Here is a 17,376-nt window from a genome sequence, read left to right on the forward strand (position 1 = left end):
AAAAATTCAGGCCTGTAAATTTACGCATTACCGTTATAAGTGTCACAACTTATGCAATTTTTACGTGCAAATTTATTAGTAAAAGCTTGTTGCTCGCCCGAGGGTCTGAGTTTGAGATTTACGCCCACGAACAAAACTGCTCGAGCTCCGCGCGTTCATTCAGTTGACCTTGTGGGCGGCTGAGGTGAGCGTGTGATCGGCGCTGTTTCCGCGTCGTGATTTTTGAATTGGCTCAATTGTCACGTACCGTCTCCTCGTTGACGCGATATCGTCGTATGGTTGCCCAATTAATGCGACGGCATCTGTGCGTAGAGACTGCTAATTTACACTCGCACCCCGTACGAATGACGGGCGTGGCAGTCGCAAACGTAACTGCTACCGGCGGTCGCTGCTGATGCCGGTATTTCTAATTCCCGATCGCTGTTGCGCCTGTTTGCAGCGTTCGTTCGTTTGTGAAGCGTTGCGTAAGCGTGGCTTCGCATTTTGAAATGTGTACTTTACGTGCAGGGATTTGTTGAGTAGAAGAGAATCAAGGCTCGCGCCTGCTTCTCGGGCCGCAACGATTGAAGGCCGAGCGCGTGGCCGGCGCAGCGATCGTTCGTGCTTAGCGAGGTACCCGCCGCGCAAGATCTTGTGCCTCGCCGGAAACGGTCGGTACGCGTGTTCGATCCCAAATTCATTGTGCGAGCCGCCGGCTTCGGGTCGGCTACCTGCCGGCCGACGCTCCCAGCTCGGCTGCTAGGTGCATACGTGCGCATAGGCGAGCTCTAACTCCCCTCGACCATGGGCTTCGGCGAGTAACGTCGTTTTTTGGGCAGTTTAGCGCTTCCTGTCCCGTTGCGCTCGCGGGCGTGCTAGCGTTTGCCTTGATTACCCCTTTAGCAACCGTCTGACCCGCGGTTTTACGTGGCGCTTCACCTTTCCTGTCGAATTGAGGCCAAACAGGCTGGACTGCCTCGTCAATTGTACGGTATTAGCGCTCGAGTACCGTTCCATTTTCGGCCGTTCTCGGTAGCCCCTCGAACCCTAGCTAATTGTTCAGCGATCGGCTTGCGCGTGCCCGATTTCGGGCAGCCCGGTTTTAGAGGCGATGTGTGCTTACGCTGTTTGTTTGTTTTTTCTCTTTCAGGTTATTTGTCTCCGAGTTCCGCGACTCGAGCACCGGCATCAACATGAGCATAAAGATTGGCATCAACGGGTACGTTACTCTGCCACAATCGCCGCGATCTTTTCCTTCGCATTTCTCCTGTTGTGCTTTTGGGTTTCGCGTGGGCGTTTCCTCGACTCGGTTTCAGTTCGCACTGGCCGTCCGCACGCGCTGCCGCGTGTGCCGGCTCTCTTCTGCACCGGCTTCTCATTGACGTGACCTCTACGCCAGCTGTCATGGCTGCTCCAGCCCCAAACAGTAGCGGCGTCCGAGCTGCCCACTCGAATCGCGGTGTCCTTAACCGCGCACTCTTGTTGTGCGCCTAGCCGATAACTTGTGACGCGCTGGATCGCCACCTCGACTTATCCGCGATCTCGTATTTCTTTGTCCGCCAGCGCTACCCGTTGCCCAGCTCTCCGCCAAGCCCCCACCCTCCCCACATCCCGTTTGGATGTTGAGTGGCAGCCCCCTCGCCTCATCTGTCTGGATCGATGATAATAGCGTTGCGTCATCGTTGCGCCGTCGGGCGTAGTGAAACGCGCCGACTTGACGTTTGTGTTCGCCTCTCACTGACCTCCCCCCCCCCCCCCCTTCCTACCGCTACTACAGCTGGTACAAACTAAGGGAATTTCAAGAGATCGTTTGATACAGCTTTAATGAAAACCAACTGATAATTAAACCAGGGAATTATAGGGGACGTTAATTGTACTGCTTTAATCAAGTGTACTGCGGCAATTGATATAGATGTGAAAAAAAAAAGTAGTGAACAAAAACAACTTGCCCCCCCACCCCACTATAGGGATGGAATCTGCAGCCTTTGGATGTAGGTTTGGTCCCAGGCGGCATGTTGCTACATCGCAATTCATACAGTACACTTAATTAAGGCAGTACGTGTAACGTATCCTATACCTTCCTTGACTTCATATCTGTTGATTGTGGTTGTGTCTAACAACTGTTATAGTAGCTGTATTTTTATAAATCCTTCGACGCGTCGTTGGCAATTACCAGATTCGCTGCAGAGACATGTGGTCGTCCCAACTTGAGTAGTTGTACTGTCAGCTGTCAATACTTGATGTTTGCTCAATGTTCTAGCTTTTCTGTTTTCTTCTGTTCATCCTCGATTCTGCTAATGACGATAGAGGAATGTCTTGTGCAACATTAATCGAAGATTGCCCCATCCGACTAGCTTAATGAATTTAGTGCACCTGGCTACACGATAAGCATTCTTTAAAGAGACACTAAAGTCTAATAACAATTTATGTCAAGAGTGAAAGCTTAATATATGACAACACCTAAAATGACAATATTATCAACAACAGTGCCCGACTTACGAGAAATTAAGGTAGATGCACAAGAACACAAGCGCCACAGTAGGACATTTTCAAAATGATCCCGATGACATCAGACGGACCGCCTACAATTAATCACTAATATTGATCTAACTGCACTAAACCTTCCATGCATCAAGAGACTCAATAAAATGCTGCTTGTTCGTTTGTTTGGTTCATGGAAAAAAGAACCACCGAACGTTACTATGGGGAATTGCGAGTGGTTCAAAAATTTAATTTTCGCGTAGTTACACTGGATAGGTGGTGTCATCTAGCGGGGTGCAGTTGAAACAAACGCGTCTGCAATCTCTGAGCCAATGTAGGGAAATTGGTCAATGGCCGTTGTTGCTGTGACTCTTGCTGCTTTCGGTCTGTTCCTAGTAGCACAGTAAAGCCGGGCAACGTTGTGCACGGCAACAGTGATAGTCGGTCCGATCAGTCCACTTCTTAAGGCGAGTAATTTGAAGTGCGCTAACCTGGTGCGGATTATTAAAATCTGATCTTATTTCAAAATAGGCCCTTCTTTGGCACAAAAGTAGCACTGGGGTTTCTGGACTGCAATAATCGTCGACTTAATAGTTACTATGGGGTCTTTTTAAATGTTCTATTTCTACATACTGTGCGGTTTTAACAGTAGTGTGTGGACTGGACTGGTCTTTTTTCTATTTCAACAGCTTCGGCCGCATTGGCCGCCTTGTGCTGCGTGCCGCCCTTGCCAAGGGCGTTGATGTCGTGGCTATCAACGATCCTTTCTGTGATGTCAAGTACATGGTAAGTTTAGCGAAATTCAGCACGTAATTGCGACTGTAGCAGTTTTGCATACATGTTAGTTAGAATTTAATTGCCACCTTTACTAGTCACTTTACTTTAAAAAAAAAATTTGCACTTGGCAGTCTCCAGTAGGTGCTGGTGCTGTTGTGAAATGCAGGTCTATATGTTCAAGTACGATTCGACTCATGGACGCTACCACGGAGATGTTCACGAGGAGGGAGGCATGCTGGTTGTGAACGGCCACAAAATCCATGTTTTCCAAGAGTGAGTCTCGGTCTTTGTTTCGCCCCGATTCAAAGTGCCGACGTGTCAACTTAGCTAGGCTCTTACTTTATTGGCATCTCTAGTTTTTCGGAATTGAGAATGGGTAGTTTTAATCTAGGAGACTACGACTTGTTTGTTTTTTCTTAATTCGATGTAGAGTTAAAATGTGTAGCTACTGCCTGTGTGCAACAGCATTGCTAATCAAGCTAAGTAGAATGTTCATGTGAGCGGAAATTCTCACCCTGGTGGTTTGACATGGACTGTATAGATCTCGTTTTTCATTTATGAGACTGGCTGCTGTTAACTATAAAGCTGTTTCGTCATGCGTACGTGCTTCCCCTGATTAATATGTTAGTCATCTTGTATCTCCCATAGGTAACTTTAGTTGCCTTCCAAAGTTTTACTTTACTTTATTTGTTCATAGTTCAGCTAGCGTTAGCTATTTTATCGCTAATCTGTAGTTAGTTACTGCATAAATAGTGAGAATTTCTACGAGAGCAAACTGTGCTCGAAGGGGGCACACTTCTGCAGTGGTGAGCATTATGAAAGCAGACCCTGATGCTGCCTTCAAAAAAGCTGTAGGCACTAAATGCAGAAACATGCCGCCCCTTGCTTACCAATAAAGCAGATTCGTATTGCACATCGCAAGTAATCATTGCCTTATAGAAACTTTTGTGCTACCTTTCGTATTGCTCATGACTGTACATACTTTACACGCTTGGGCTGAAACCACATGATAAAGCTGCATTTCAACTGGTTTTCAAGTTTTAGCACTGCTGGAAGCAATTCTCTTCCAAGGCTTAGTTCATTGTAAGCGTCCAATTTCGGAGTGTGGGGCTTGACAGAATAAAGCTGTTCGTGCTCTCAAGGAATTGGCCACAGTCCACATTAGGAGTACGTGACCGTGGGGCCGAATTGGAGTCCTTCCACGCTGGTAGTGTTGTTGTTTCCACAATCGGCAAGCAGTCGCTGCCAGGCTTCCCCTTCCAAGGCCATTTGATGGAACATGCGTCCCCCTCTTAGGCCGTTCTATATTTAACGCCTTGGGGTCGTGAATGGTGCACGACTCTGCTTGATAGCTTGGGTGATTTACTCGCTTTGCGGTTTGTTATGTTGTGTATACTGTTTTACTACTCTTTCGTTAGCTGTCGGCATTGCGGTCTAGCCAACTGGCATGCGGCAAAAAGCACTTCACCACGTGTTTTGTATACGAGGTCAGTGCCTCCCTGAAGAGCTTGGTTGTCTCAAGGCAGTCTGCAGAGTATGGGGTCATTTCTGTACGTCATTTATGCTTCCTTTAGTGACAAATTCCATCTAGTGTTTCATCTAGAGGCATCATAATTTAAACTGCCTAACTCTACCTTTCTCAATTATTAGCCACTGCTTTGTGACACAGTGCGACATTGCGCAGTGAGGGTAAACCTATTGCCGAGTGTTTGCCAGCTAGCACTGTACAATTCACATTGGTGGCCATGACTTCAATGTCTGCAAACGCATTTAAAAAGAATTATTTCTGGTAGCTTGTGGACTGCCTAAATGAGTTTTCTACAAATGGTTATTTGATTTCAACACATTAGTGCTAAGCTTGGAGTTGTATGTAGTCTCAAAACCGAATGTTGTTGTGGCACATCTCTGGTAGCCCAGTCTATTCTTTTAAGAGGTCTCCGTTGCCGCAGGATCTGGTAAATTGTTGGTTTTCTCGCCTTTTTCAAAAACTGGGTCGGGGCTGATCGTGTCTCTGTGTTGCGTGTGCAGGATGAAGCCCTCCAGCATTCCTTGGGGCAAGGTCGGCGCCGAGTTTGTGGTAGAGTCCACCGGCGTCTTCCTCACTGTGGAGAAAGCTACTGCGCACATTGAAGGTGGAGCCCACCATGTGAGTCTATTGCCTGTGGCTGGTCACGGAGCTTCCCTATAAGGCACTAAACGCCAACCAATGCAGAGTAATTGGCGTGCAATGCCAATTGCACTTGGTGAGGGATAATTTGTTCATAATTGATGTGTTGTATGTATCAGCGTTATTGTAGAGCAATAATAAAGAAGGAAAACGGAAGAAACTGCAGGACAAGGCCACAGCAATTCTTGCAGTCATGGTTACGCTTGTCCCGTTTTAATCCTTAGTTTGAGTTTGTCTTCCCTGTTCAGTGCTAGTCCTAATACTCTCCTCTTTGTATCTGAAAGCACTGCACGGCTAAGATCAATACGAATTAAACGGGGCTCTGAAGATAAATGTTGTGTGTGAAGGTGGATTTCTACGAGTCTTAGTCACTGGGCCAAGGGGTGCGGCAATTCGCTACTGAGCTTGAGGCGATTTTGGAGGGCATGAAATGGGATAAAGGCCTGTGGACATTGATTTTGTAGGACTCTGGGTAGTTGCAGTGACCAAGACATTAAAAGTTCTTGCAAAACTTGGCTCGAAGGTACCTCTTGCTTACCAATACATTTTTATTGCACATCACAAGTAGTCATTACCTTAGCGAAAACTTTCTATTCCTTTTCATATTGCTCACAACTGTACTTGCTCCACACTCGCACCCACACTGCGGCTCGAAAGGTACAGCTTCGGAAGGACAAATGTTCCCAGGCAATGCTGCGATGGAAATACGGTTAAACCCTTTTATAAGAGACTGATACAAGAGACGAAAGAGTATAAAAACACCAGTGTGCCTAAAGTAAAATACAAGGTATAATAGGGAAATGCATTCAAAGTCCCCTGCTTATTGGAGACATCTTGTATAAAAGAAATGTTGCCCGGAGCATGCCTCTTATAAAGGGGTTCAACTGTACGTGGGCTAGTAGCCGGGGAACTTCTGACCAGCCCTGTGCATCTTGCATACCAATATGGCACATTTTTAATGCACATCACAAGTAGTCGTTACCTTAGCAAAAGCTTTGTTCCTTTTCATATTGCTCGCAACTGTACTTGCTTCACACTCGCGCCCACACTTTGGCTCGAATGCTCCTCTGTGGCCTAAAGAAAGGTCCGACATGGGCTTGTTCCAAGGTGTCCTCCCTTTGTCACAGGTGGTCATCTCTGCTCCCTCTCCGGATGCCCACATGCTTGTGATGGGTGTGAATCACACCACCTACAACCCGAGCATGAAGATTGTGAGCAACGCTTCGTGCACCACCAACTGCCTGGCCCCGCTGGCCAAGGTCATCCACGACAACTTCGGCATAGTTGAAGGCCTCATGTCCACCGTCCATGCAACCACGGCCACCCAGAAGACTGTGGATGGACCGAGCCACAAGGCGAGTACTTGTTGACCCACGCGGGCACTTTTATTTCGAGAAGCGCCTAAAAATACCTTCAAGGCTAAAATTGCGAAAATTACAATAGACTCGATGTATTTGTGTGTTTAACGGAATTGATAGAACAACCATCCATGATAAGATTGGTTTAGTAAACGCTTCTTTATATCCGAAAATTCGTTATAAAGGTATATTCCTAGCAGTGTTTTTATAAAACTATTCATTTAGTTAGTTATAACCGATATTTTGTTATAACTGATATTTCATTATATCTGGGTTTTTTATATCGAAGTATGAGTGTACTTTTATTCTGCATCTCTGTTCATCTCTCTGTAAACGAAACTTTCCATTAAACGAACCTTTCCATTAAACGAACCTGTCTTTTCAGGTTCGTTTAATGAGTCTACTGTACTCGTGAATAAAGCACGTTATTGTATAGCACTGCAAGATGATGTAAAAGCTCACTAACTAAAAAAAAAAACCGATACAAACAGTGGTATCAAGCTTTTGTTAATTTCGTCATATTTGTCTGCAGAACACTTGATTTTGGATGATCCTCAGCATGCCAAACGTAGTGCTGCCGCATATGTGTCAAAAAATGTTCATAAAAAAAAAATTGAAGACAGCCAAAATGGACATAATGGTCATTTATACAGGGTATTTACATTGTGAAGTTCAAATGACTAAAATTGTAGTTTTTGCAGTGCTCCTCTGCAAAATAATTGCTGTATTTTCACATTCCTTGTGAAAGTGTATTGAAGTAATATTTATTGCGACTTGTAACTTTCAATTAATTGTCACTTAAATAGCGACAAATATGACAAGTTTTTCCAGACGTGTGCAATCAGTGTTGAAGAATAATAAGAGACCTCGCGTAAAGGCAGGGAGTGGTACAGCTAGTATTGGCAATGTTTTCTGTGCATGGCACTAGGAGCTTTTCACACACGCACTTGAATGGCTTCGAGCAGGACTGTGCAGTTCTAAATTTTCAACTGAGGATGCACGCAGGCGTGGCGTGATGGCCGTGGAGCCGCCCAGAACATCATCCCGGCCTCGACTGGAGCGGCCAAGGCCGTGGGCAAGGTGATTCCCGAACTGAACGGCAAGCTGACTGGCATGGCCTTCCGTGTGCCAACTCCCGACGTGTCCGTCGTTGACCTGACCTGCCGTCTTGCCAAGGAGGCCACTTACGACGAGATCAAGGCTGTCATGAAGGCTGCCTCACAGAGCGACCACTGGAAGGGAATCCTCGCTTACACCGAAGACGAAGTATGCACTCTCTCGTCTCTCTTGAATGTCATTGTTTTGAGTCTTGTCTATAGTTCTCTGTGTTAGCTTTTAATGTGCAAAGGACCAGTGGTTTATCGTAGATCCAAGATCTTTAAATACAGTCGACTCTCGTTTGAATTATCAGATGACTTAAGGTGAGGTTACTTCATACTTTATGTATGATTAGGCATTAATTTATTATATTTAAAGAAATTCATAGTTTATAAACCCTAACTGCATGCAATGAACAGAAAGCAGAGGTGTAAAAGCCAGAAGTTCATCGGCCATTTACTGCTCATCAGACCTTTCTCTGTTGCCAACTTTTTTGCTATATGTGCCTTCGGCACAAAGCTCTCTATACCAGTTGTGAAGCATCATGGTTTACCATGCGTGCGTTTCGTCTCAAACATTTGTTTACTAGCAAAGCCTTTTTCCTTGAAGGCCTAAGGCACTTATTTTTCATGTTTAGATTATTGAGAATATATAAGCACGCAAGTTTTTATATAGTAAGAAAGCAGCATGTTTTTGCTGGTATGAAACTGCAAAAAGTACGACTTGACCGAATGATGGAGTGACTGTTTGCATTAGCACGAGTCTACTGTATATATTAGGTTTATTCACATATTTGAGCTACAGTATTCGAATTATTGAAGATGAAGTCATTGAAAATGTAAGTATTCGAAATGAACAAAATGATCAGCATGTAATCTTCTGTAAAGGTGGTTTCACTGCAGTGGAGGGGTGGTGAGCCATGAAAACTCCTATCCAGAAAAAATATGCACTGCCTCAAAGCGCTATTTCAAGATTAAATGAACATATTACCCTCACATTGATTCATTATTTTTACAATTAAAAGCTTGTTATACAGGATTATATGCTCAAGTATAGTAAACTGTAGGTTATTTCTTGCATTCTACTAAAAGTCTAATTCTGGTATTTGAAATTTTCACTTTTTTTTAACCAAAAAGAATCGCATTTCCTTGCTTCAATTTTTAAAATATTGTGCAGGTTAGTTCGATGATGACAAACGTTCTCATTTTTCTTTGTGAAATATACTACAGTCGAGCCCGACTATATCGAACCCGTTGATGTCAAATTATCCCGTATATCGAACAATTCCTAAACATGGTAAGTTTACATTGAAGATATATAGCAAAATTTACTGTTTTATCGAATGAAAATAGCAACGACAACTGATATATCAAACACCATGTGCCTCAAAAGTGCCCCGGCAAGTTGGCTTTCCCTCGCGGTGGCGGGGAAAACTGCCGGCGCCACTCCAGAAAAGGTTAGTTAGACCCGGTTGTGTGCGGCGAACACCCCCCTCCAAGAAATAATGCTGGCCCGCTCGCAGTGCTTACAGCCAATCAGAGGCAGTCATGCTTTCTCCGAGGCGCGGATGCGGTAGAAGTGAGCGTTATTTTTTCTTTCTTTATGCTTGTGTGCCTGCTGCTGCCGATTCAGCGTGGTCTGTGGTGTTGCCTGTTGGTGCTCTGTGAACTGTATTGGCGCGCTGTCATCATGGCTTGCACAAAGAGGCAAAATTTGCCGTTCGCCGCGTAACTCGAAATCGTCAATCGGGTTGAGCGCGGTGAAAATAAGTCTGACGTCGCCGCCGCGTACAACATTCCAAGGAGCACCTTGAGTACTATCCTGAAGAACAAGGCAGACATCAGGGCCAAGTCGGACAAAAGGCCAGGTGCCCGTGGCGCCCGACGTGTACGAAGATGCTACGTGTACGAAGATGGCGCTGCTGTGTGCGAAGATGTTGAAGCAGCATTTTACAAGTGGTTTGTGGACGTTCGGTCGCGAAACATCCCGGTGTCCGGCCCTATGATCGAGCAGAAAGCCAAGGACCTTGCTTTTCTGCTTGGCAGAAATGATTTCCAAGGCGGTTCAGGCTGGCTTCAGCGGTTCAAAGAACGGCACGACATTGTTGGCAAAGCTGTTACAGGTGAAAGCAGAGTGGCGGACCTGGACAGCGTAGAAAAATGGCTCGAGGAAAACTGGCGAAATATCGCAGCAAGATAGAGCCCAAAATATCTTCAATGCGGATGAAACCGCTCTATTTTGGCAAATGTTGCCAAACAAGACGCTTGCGTGTCGTGGCGACAAGCGGTGGCAAGGCAAACAAAGCTCGTGTGTCCGTGCTGTTGGCAGCTAATTTAGACGGATCGAAAAAGCTTCGACCTCTGGTTATCGGGAAAAGCACGGCACCGCGGTGTTTTCGAAATGCGCCGTCGCTTTAGTTACCTACCGAGCAAACTCAAAAGCGTGGATGACCGGGGAGCTTTTCAGCAGATGGCTATCGTCGTGGAATGATGATTTGGTTGGCGAAAATCGCAAGGTGTGCCTGCTCGTGGACAATTGTTCATTGCACCACTGCAGTACGACTTTCAGCAACATCGAGCTGAGTTTTTTTTTTGCCCCCAAACACTACGTCTTTACTGCAACCACTGGATCAAGGTGTTATACGTGCAATGAAAGCCGGCTATCGGAAGCGCCTGGTGGAGAGGCTGCTGCAGAACATTCGTGTTGGCAGGGAGCTTAAAATAGACTTGCTCGGAGCTATTTCTATGTTGAGTAGATTGTGGGCAGATGTCAAGGAGACAATCCAGAACTGCTTTAGGCATGCCGGCTTCCGCATGCCTGGTGATGACACCCCAAATTCTGACAGCACTGAAGACACCGCAGGTGTTTCCGCCGAAGTTTGGAACGAGCTGGCATAGTTCCCGAGTGCTATCGACATTCGACGAGTTCGTCAGTGCGATTATGTCCCCATCATGGGCCAATTACGGGAAGAGGGTTACATTGCAGACGTCGTGCCGACCACCAGCCATAGCGACAGCAATATGGAAATCGACGACGGCCCATTGCCTCCGAAGTGATTAGTGCACTACGTTGGTCCAGCGCTATTGCTTGAATGTGGAAGGTTGCGGCCTCAGCTGCTCCGCCTCGTTGCACAACGTGGAGGCGTGCGTGCTGTCACAGGCGGCGAATTCGTTGACAGAAAAAAATACGGGACTATTTTGTTCCACAGTAGGGCATGCAAGTAAGCGTTCCACAGTAGGGCATGCAAGTAAGCGTGCCCTACTGTGGAACACGATATTAATAAAGTACTTTTCTTCTAGTTATGTGCCTTTGTATCAATCTCTACCAGGCCTATATCGAATTATGCCATATATCGAACTAATAAACATTTTTTGGCGAGTTCGATATACTCAAGTTTGACTGTACAGTTGCTGACCGATTTTTCGGACCTGGCAGGGACCAAAAAAAAGTCCTAAAAGTTGAACAGTCCGAAAAATTCGTTTTTGTCGGAAATGTAAACTTTATTGCGTCACGCAGGCTTAAAAAAAAATCCATGATTCTGCCTTGCTTCATACTACCCTTGGAAGCAATTTTGTTCGCCCATATTTGCGCGAAGGTGACATCGTCGCCGTAAATGCTCGACAAAAACGTCACCGTGGTGGCGATCTCCGCTGCCGACAGCTGCGGGCGATCGTCGTCGTCATTCGAACTGCTCTCCGGTTGCGGCATAACCTGGAGAAGAATTTCTTTGTCTGTGGGCTCCGCGCACGAAATTGTCATCGTCCGCACGAGCGAAGTCTTTAAATAGCGAGTTTTAGAATAGCATTTGCAGGCATTGCGGGTATAGCGAACGCATTAAGAGTTCTAGATTAGTGTTTTCTCCTCCTAGAGAAAGGTCTAGGGACGTTCGTTCCGATCGCAAACTCAAATGCACGGAAGCTACACACACTTCGCGAGCCGCGAACGGCTACTCGCGTTACGACGCATGGGCAGTGGCAGCGATCGCAGCGCAAGGGCTCGCGGTGCGCTATTCTGAAACTCCCTCATGTCATTGTGGCAGGCACATTCACTTCACTACTGCACAGCTCCGCCTCCTCCCTGTATGGTGCGATGACGACAGTGATGACCACTACGGCTGACCGAAGACGAAAAAATTGTCCCGTGCCGCGTTTTCTAAAGCAGACATGGCCTCCGAAACCTGAAATATGACGTTTGCTTTCCAATCTTGGTGGCACGAAAGCAATTTAAAATTAGGCCCCTAAGCTTGGTCAAGCCAGTAGAAAATCCAACATGGTAGCGCCCATACAGGTTTGTGGCGCAACTCAAAACAAGCGATTTAGGTAGTCCGAAAAATCCAACTTTCGAGGGCGAATTCATCCGAAAAATTGGTCGAAAATTTGCATTAGCCGTATGGGAACCCTGACGGTGCAATTTTGAAGTTCGAAATATCCAACAAGTCTGAAAAATCGGTCGGCGACTGTATTCTGATTCTGCTCCAAATTCGAATTGACTTCTGCTCCAATTGGAATTGGATTCTGCTCCAATTCACTTTGACTTCGCTTCGAATCTAAAATTCACTATTTGCACAAGCCCAATATGAATCCATAGCGCATACAGCCGACAGCCATGTTGAATCTGAAGCAACTGATCAGATGTAGACGGTAGCTAGTTCGCATAAAGGTGCACTGTGTGCTTAGGCCTCGATCCTACCGCCGCTGTAGGACTATCGAACAGACCGGAGCACTATCATGGAGGAATCTATAGGTTGTGAGGAATACGAGTACTGCTAGTGATTGCTGAAAAAGAGCAGTACTGCTAAAGGTATACTAAGCAAGTCTTGGCAGGTTTATACTAGTGCCGCAGGTGCCCTTTCAAAAGGCCATTCAGTCGATGGCCATCTGTCAAGCGTATATGCTGAGGCCTGGTTCGCTCGTCGGGCGTTGCGAAATGAACCATGGAGGCTGATGGTACGAAATGAAAACTATCACTTCATTACCATGACAATCACAAAAACGAAACAACACAAATACGCACACGTTGAAAAACACAAAAAAGAGACGTCTTAATGACGCGCGCGTTTCAACGTCCAATTCTGTTGGCGTTCTCCAAGTCTCGCGCTTACAGTTGTGGCGTGGCCTCTGGTCCGCTGGGAGTCCCTCTCAGGCGTGATGACACGCCATATCGATGCTCAGCGGTGGCGACAATGTTGAAGACCCACTACAGCGCTAGCTCCAGTGGTTTCTCGCCGAGGCAGGTGCTCGGGCGGGATACACTGCAGACCAGGGTCGGCGGTGGTTCCGGGGCTGTTCGCCGAGGTCGGTGCTCGGGCGGGAAACTGCAGCCTAGGATCCGCGGTTGCTCTGTGAGCTGCTCGCCGAGTCAGGTGCTCGGGCGGGAAACTGCCGTCCAGGATCAGCGGTTGCTCCGTGCGCTGCTCGCAGAGTCAGGTGCTCGGGCAAGAACCATTGCCGTCCCGGGGCAGCGGTACTTCCTTGCGCTGCTCGCCGAGTCAGGTGCTCGGGCGGGAGCCTGGAGCGAGACCCAGTCCGAACTTCCGCAGCCCTTGGCCCCTCGAACGCCACGTCCCAGCTCTTTTTTTCTCTTCTTCTTCCTCGTTCCAGCATGTTAAATTACCTATTCAATACAACTTCTTTCTCTTCCTCTTTTCTTCATCTTGTCATTCTTGACACCATCAAAACACCACAGCTCTATCGACTCCTCCCCATGGAGTTGTTGTGCTGCTAGAGAGCAGTTCTGAACAGTCGTTCAGTAGTTAGGCATTTATCCCAAAAAATGTGTGGTACTGCGGATCCTTATTTTTGTATTAAATATGAATTGTGGGGTGAATTAAGAGAACTATGTGGCAATTACGTGGCACATAGTACAAAACACATAAATTTCAAATTGTATTGCAGCTCGAGTCTCCAGCTGAGCTTTGCATTTAACTTGGACTTTGCATGTGTTGACTAAAGAACTAAGAGCGAGAATCTTCAAGTTTACCTTTACAGTGTCTTGACCTTATAAGCTATCGCGTCTTGATTATAACTATCATACTGTGGTCATCTCTGCAATGTGGAATCTTTCATTGCAGGTTGTGTCGACTGACTTCCTCGGAGACACCCACAGCTGCACCTTTGATGCCAAGGCGGGCATCGCCCTCTCCAAGACCTTTGTCAAGCTCGTTGCATGGTTAGTCGCCCTCCTCTTTGGGAAGGGGGTGGTGCGGGGAGCACGGCATTGGCGAAATACAAACTGGCACCTATTGATCTGCCAACTATCAATTTTTTTCATAGCATGATCTAGGTCATTTATGAATATTTAATTCTTACAAAAATGCTATAGGCCTACCGTGCTAATAACCATAGCCATCAGTTTTGCAGTTTTAACGTTTAGTTTTACCAGCTCAGGTTTTGATCGTGGAATGAGTGCAGTAGCTTATCTACGAGAGATACTGCATTTTGTCATGTATAAGTCACTAAAGAATGTAGCCATTCTGAGTGTTTGGTAATGCAAGGAAGGCAGCTTCGTGTTGCTAGGCGTGAATCTTAGTGCAAGTCTTGGCTAATGGCAAGAGCCATTGATCTTGTGTTTTCCAGGTATGACAACGAGTACGGCTACAGCAACCGTGTGGTTGATCTGATCAAGTACATGAAGTCCAGGGCCTAAAAAAGCCACAAGCAGAGGATGGCAAGCCAGCGGACTTTCTGCCAAGAATGTTCCACTGCTAGGCTGCTGCCAGCCGTCGTACTGCCAGCCAGCATCGCTGCTGCTTTACCCTCCCCTCCCGATTTGGCCTTTAACAGTCCTGTGTCTTCAACAGCTACTTTAAAAGTTCTCCCTCTCGTCGCTACCGCCCCGTAGTGTGCCCTCCTCTGTGTTGTCTCGGAAAAGTCTCTGAAATAAAAGCCCTAGTGAAACCCCACTGCTGCTCCATTGTTTTGCTGTGCTGCAGAAAAAATCTGCTTAGCAAAGGTGCTCTATTTCCTCTTAAAAATCGAGGAGTTTTGCTAGTTCAGTTCAAGTTTTGCGCAAGTTAGTAGGTTGGCACAGCAAGGAGTATGCTAGTCGTGCTTAAATTGGTAATGCTTGCAGACTGCCGTTAAAAGCAAGGAACAGCAGCATTGAGAGAACCATTTCTAGGTGTTGAATCTGTTTGCTGGGGATGCATTCGAGGCACTGTGCTTTCAAAAGTCCGATGGAAGACCTATAGCTTATTTATGCAAAACTAAGATCTCTTGATGGTTGGATGATGCTTGTCTGTGAAGTATAGCCCAAAGTGATCACTTGAGAATACCACTTCATGCCAAAGCCTATGTTTTTCTTTAGTGAAAGCTATCAAGAGATCACAACTAGGGCTGATTTTGGCGCTGGTTGTCTGTCGCCACTGGTGTCTGCAAACTACTTCGTTTAAAAGAAAAAAAAAGAAATCTGGACACATTTGGAATCTGAACCGGCCCTTCTGCATGGCGTAGTGAGTTCCACGCTTTTCTGAAAAGTGATGATTAATGGCGTTGTGGGTGCTCCCCAGTACATGAAAATTGATTTATGGCATAGTGGGTGCCATGCAAGTGTGCTTATAGTAGTTGTCCCAAGAATGTTTAAAAAAAGGCTCTCCAAAGGCTGCTCTTCCAGCTTTCACTGTGACTGTACTGCGCGATCCGCGCAGGCCTAGCGTTTTTTTAACTATTTGCTTCGGAAAGTCTGTTGGAAGTTGTAGCGATAGCATAGGGTTCTGAAAAATAATCTGAATAAATCAAACATGCTGGGCAATAGTGAAGTGACCATCTTTTATTAGAAGGGGATGTTTGTCCTAAATAAAGCATGAACGTTTTATCTAAGACCTGACTACAATTAGTAACTTTAAATCAAGCATGGGCTTGGAAAGAGCAATGTGGTATAGCCAACCGAAAGTGTGACGGGCTCCATTGGCAATGTCCAAGAATTTATGGTTTTAGCTGCTGAAACAAGTGCAAATTGCGAGCAATTCTTCGTAAAATATAATGATTCTCTTGTGCAGAGAGCCCTACTGGAACCTCGTAAAACCAACTGAACTTTTGCAGGCCCAGCAAAAAAAAAACCTTCAGTGCACACTGATCAGAGATGCTTATTAATTCGTGAACTCGGCACAAAGGTAAGAGAGGAGCCGCAGCCTTGGACAATACTAATTGGGCATATTTTTACTTCAATAATTCACAAGGCTAGCGTGAAAACTGCTTTAATTAACCAGTTGCCAGAAATGTCTATGTTTGAAGACCATAGAATTGGAATGCCATACGGACTGATGTGAAAGAGGGTGAATTATTTTTCTATGGCCATAAAGCTATTGATGTACAGTTTTTAAGTGTATAATAGGTTATTTCGTCTGCTCTTATTTCCTGTTGAATTGAATTATGTGTTTTTTAAACATTTGTATCTAACTTGTTGTCCTTTGTCACTGTTGCAATCACTTGCGCAATTATGTAGGCATGTCATGATTGGTCTCGCTACTACCAGTTGGGCTATAGGACCAAACGACTGTTTGCGAAGTTTTATATCATGTGGATTTCAAAGTCACAATTAAGAAAAAGCTAGCACAGTAGCTCTACACTGTGCCAATCATGCCACTGCAGTGGGCCACGCACATTATTCATTGCAGGCATCAACGCATGGAAGGCTCGTCTCAAGTATTGCCAAAAGTGATTGCGCCTGAGAATACCACCCCGAAAGGAACCACATACATTTGGGTACAAAGACTAAGGTGTAGTTTCGGCATAAACGCACTTGCACAGTGGATATGCAAGCACATAAAAATATTGCATTAGAATTCAGCTGGTCTCCCAGACTAGCATTTCAGGCACAGCAGCCACATGCCTGGTCTATTTCATTGAACAACGAATCGCTGGTACATATGCATTACATTATTTTGTTCAAATATTATAAAATTGAAATATGCTTCAAAATTAATTAAAATTATACAAAATTTCTAAGTCTAACTTAACAAACAGGTTGATTAGTTTGCATGTAATGCTCTGTAAAGGTTGGTTCACTGCAGCAGATAGGTGCTGTATTACAAATGCACCTTGTCAAAGAAAATCTGCACTGCCGCAAGTCCCATTCCAAGGTTAAATGAACTCGGCATTGCCATCCCATCGATTCATCATTTTTTAAATTTTAAAGCCTTGATTTACTGGCTTATACAAAGTATGGTAAATTTTGAAACGCAGCATATTTTACTAATTATCACTAGCATTATAGCAAAAGTCAAGTCCTGCTACTGCTCAAAGTTGCTTCCACTTCCTTTGAACAAAAACAATGAATTGGACATGCCTTGTTTCAATTAAAAAATACTGTGCAGGTTAATTAGGTCATGGCAAAAATGCTCATTTCACTTTTAATATTTTACGTTTATTATTCGAGCTCGATTTGAAATTATTCGATGAAATCACTATTTACCTAGAATTCTCCTCGAACCTGAAATTTGCTATTGACACAAGCCTAGTTTTACTTCAGCACTTTGCAGGTCAGGTTGCCCATTAGTAGATGAGTATCTGGCGCCTG

The 17,376-nt window shown here is 45.5% G+C and overlaps 1 protein-coding gene across 6 annotated transcripts; it reads left to right on the plus strand.

Annotated features, from left to right (window-relative positions):
• The first annotated feature begins 118 nt into the window (after positions 1-118).
• On the plus strand, positions 119-14,761 carry LOC119171911 (glyceraldehyde-3-phosphate dehydrogenase). Of its 6 annotated transcripts, none has more exons than XM_037422806.2 (9): positions 119-184; positions 1,130-1,198; positions 3,150-3,246; positions 3,404-3,510; positions 5,266-5,383; positions 6,532-6,759; positions 7,768-8,028; positions 13,931-14,028; positions 14,436-14,761. In XM_037422806.2, exons 2-9 carry the CDS (start codon positions 1,173-1,175, stop codon positions 14,503-14,505), a joined length of 1,005 nt encoding a protein of 334 aa, XP_037278703.1. In that variant the 5' UTR covers positions 119-184; positions 1,130-1,172; the 3' UTR covers positions 14,506-14,761. The 6 variants fall into 6 exon arrangements, with proteins under 6 accessions (XP_037278703.1, XP_037278694.1, XP_075746220.1 ...); XM_037422797.2 differs by having other exon boundaries at positions 179-304; XM_075890105.1 differs by lacking the exon at positions 119-184 and adding an exon at positions 390-464.
• The last annotated feature ends 2,615 nt before the right edge of the window (positions 14,762-17,376 follow it).

This window comes from Rhipicephalus microplus, chromosome 3 (assembly GCF_043290135.1).
Source record: "Rhipicephalus microplus isolate Deutch F79 chromosome 3, USDA_Rmic, whole genome shotgun sequence".
Classification (NCBI taxonomy): Eukaryota; Metazoa; Arthropoda; class Arachnida; order Ixodida; family Ixodidae; genus Rhipicephalus; species Rhipicephalus microplus.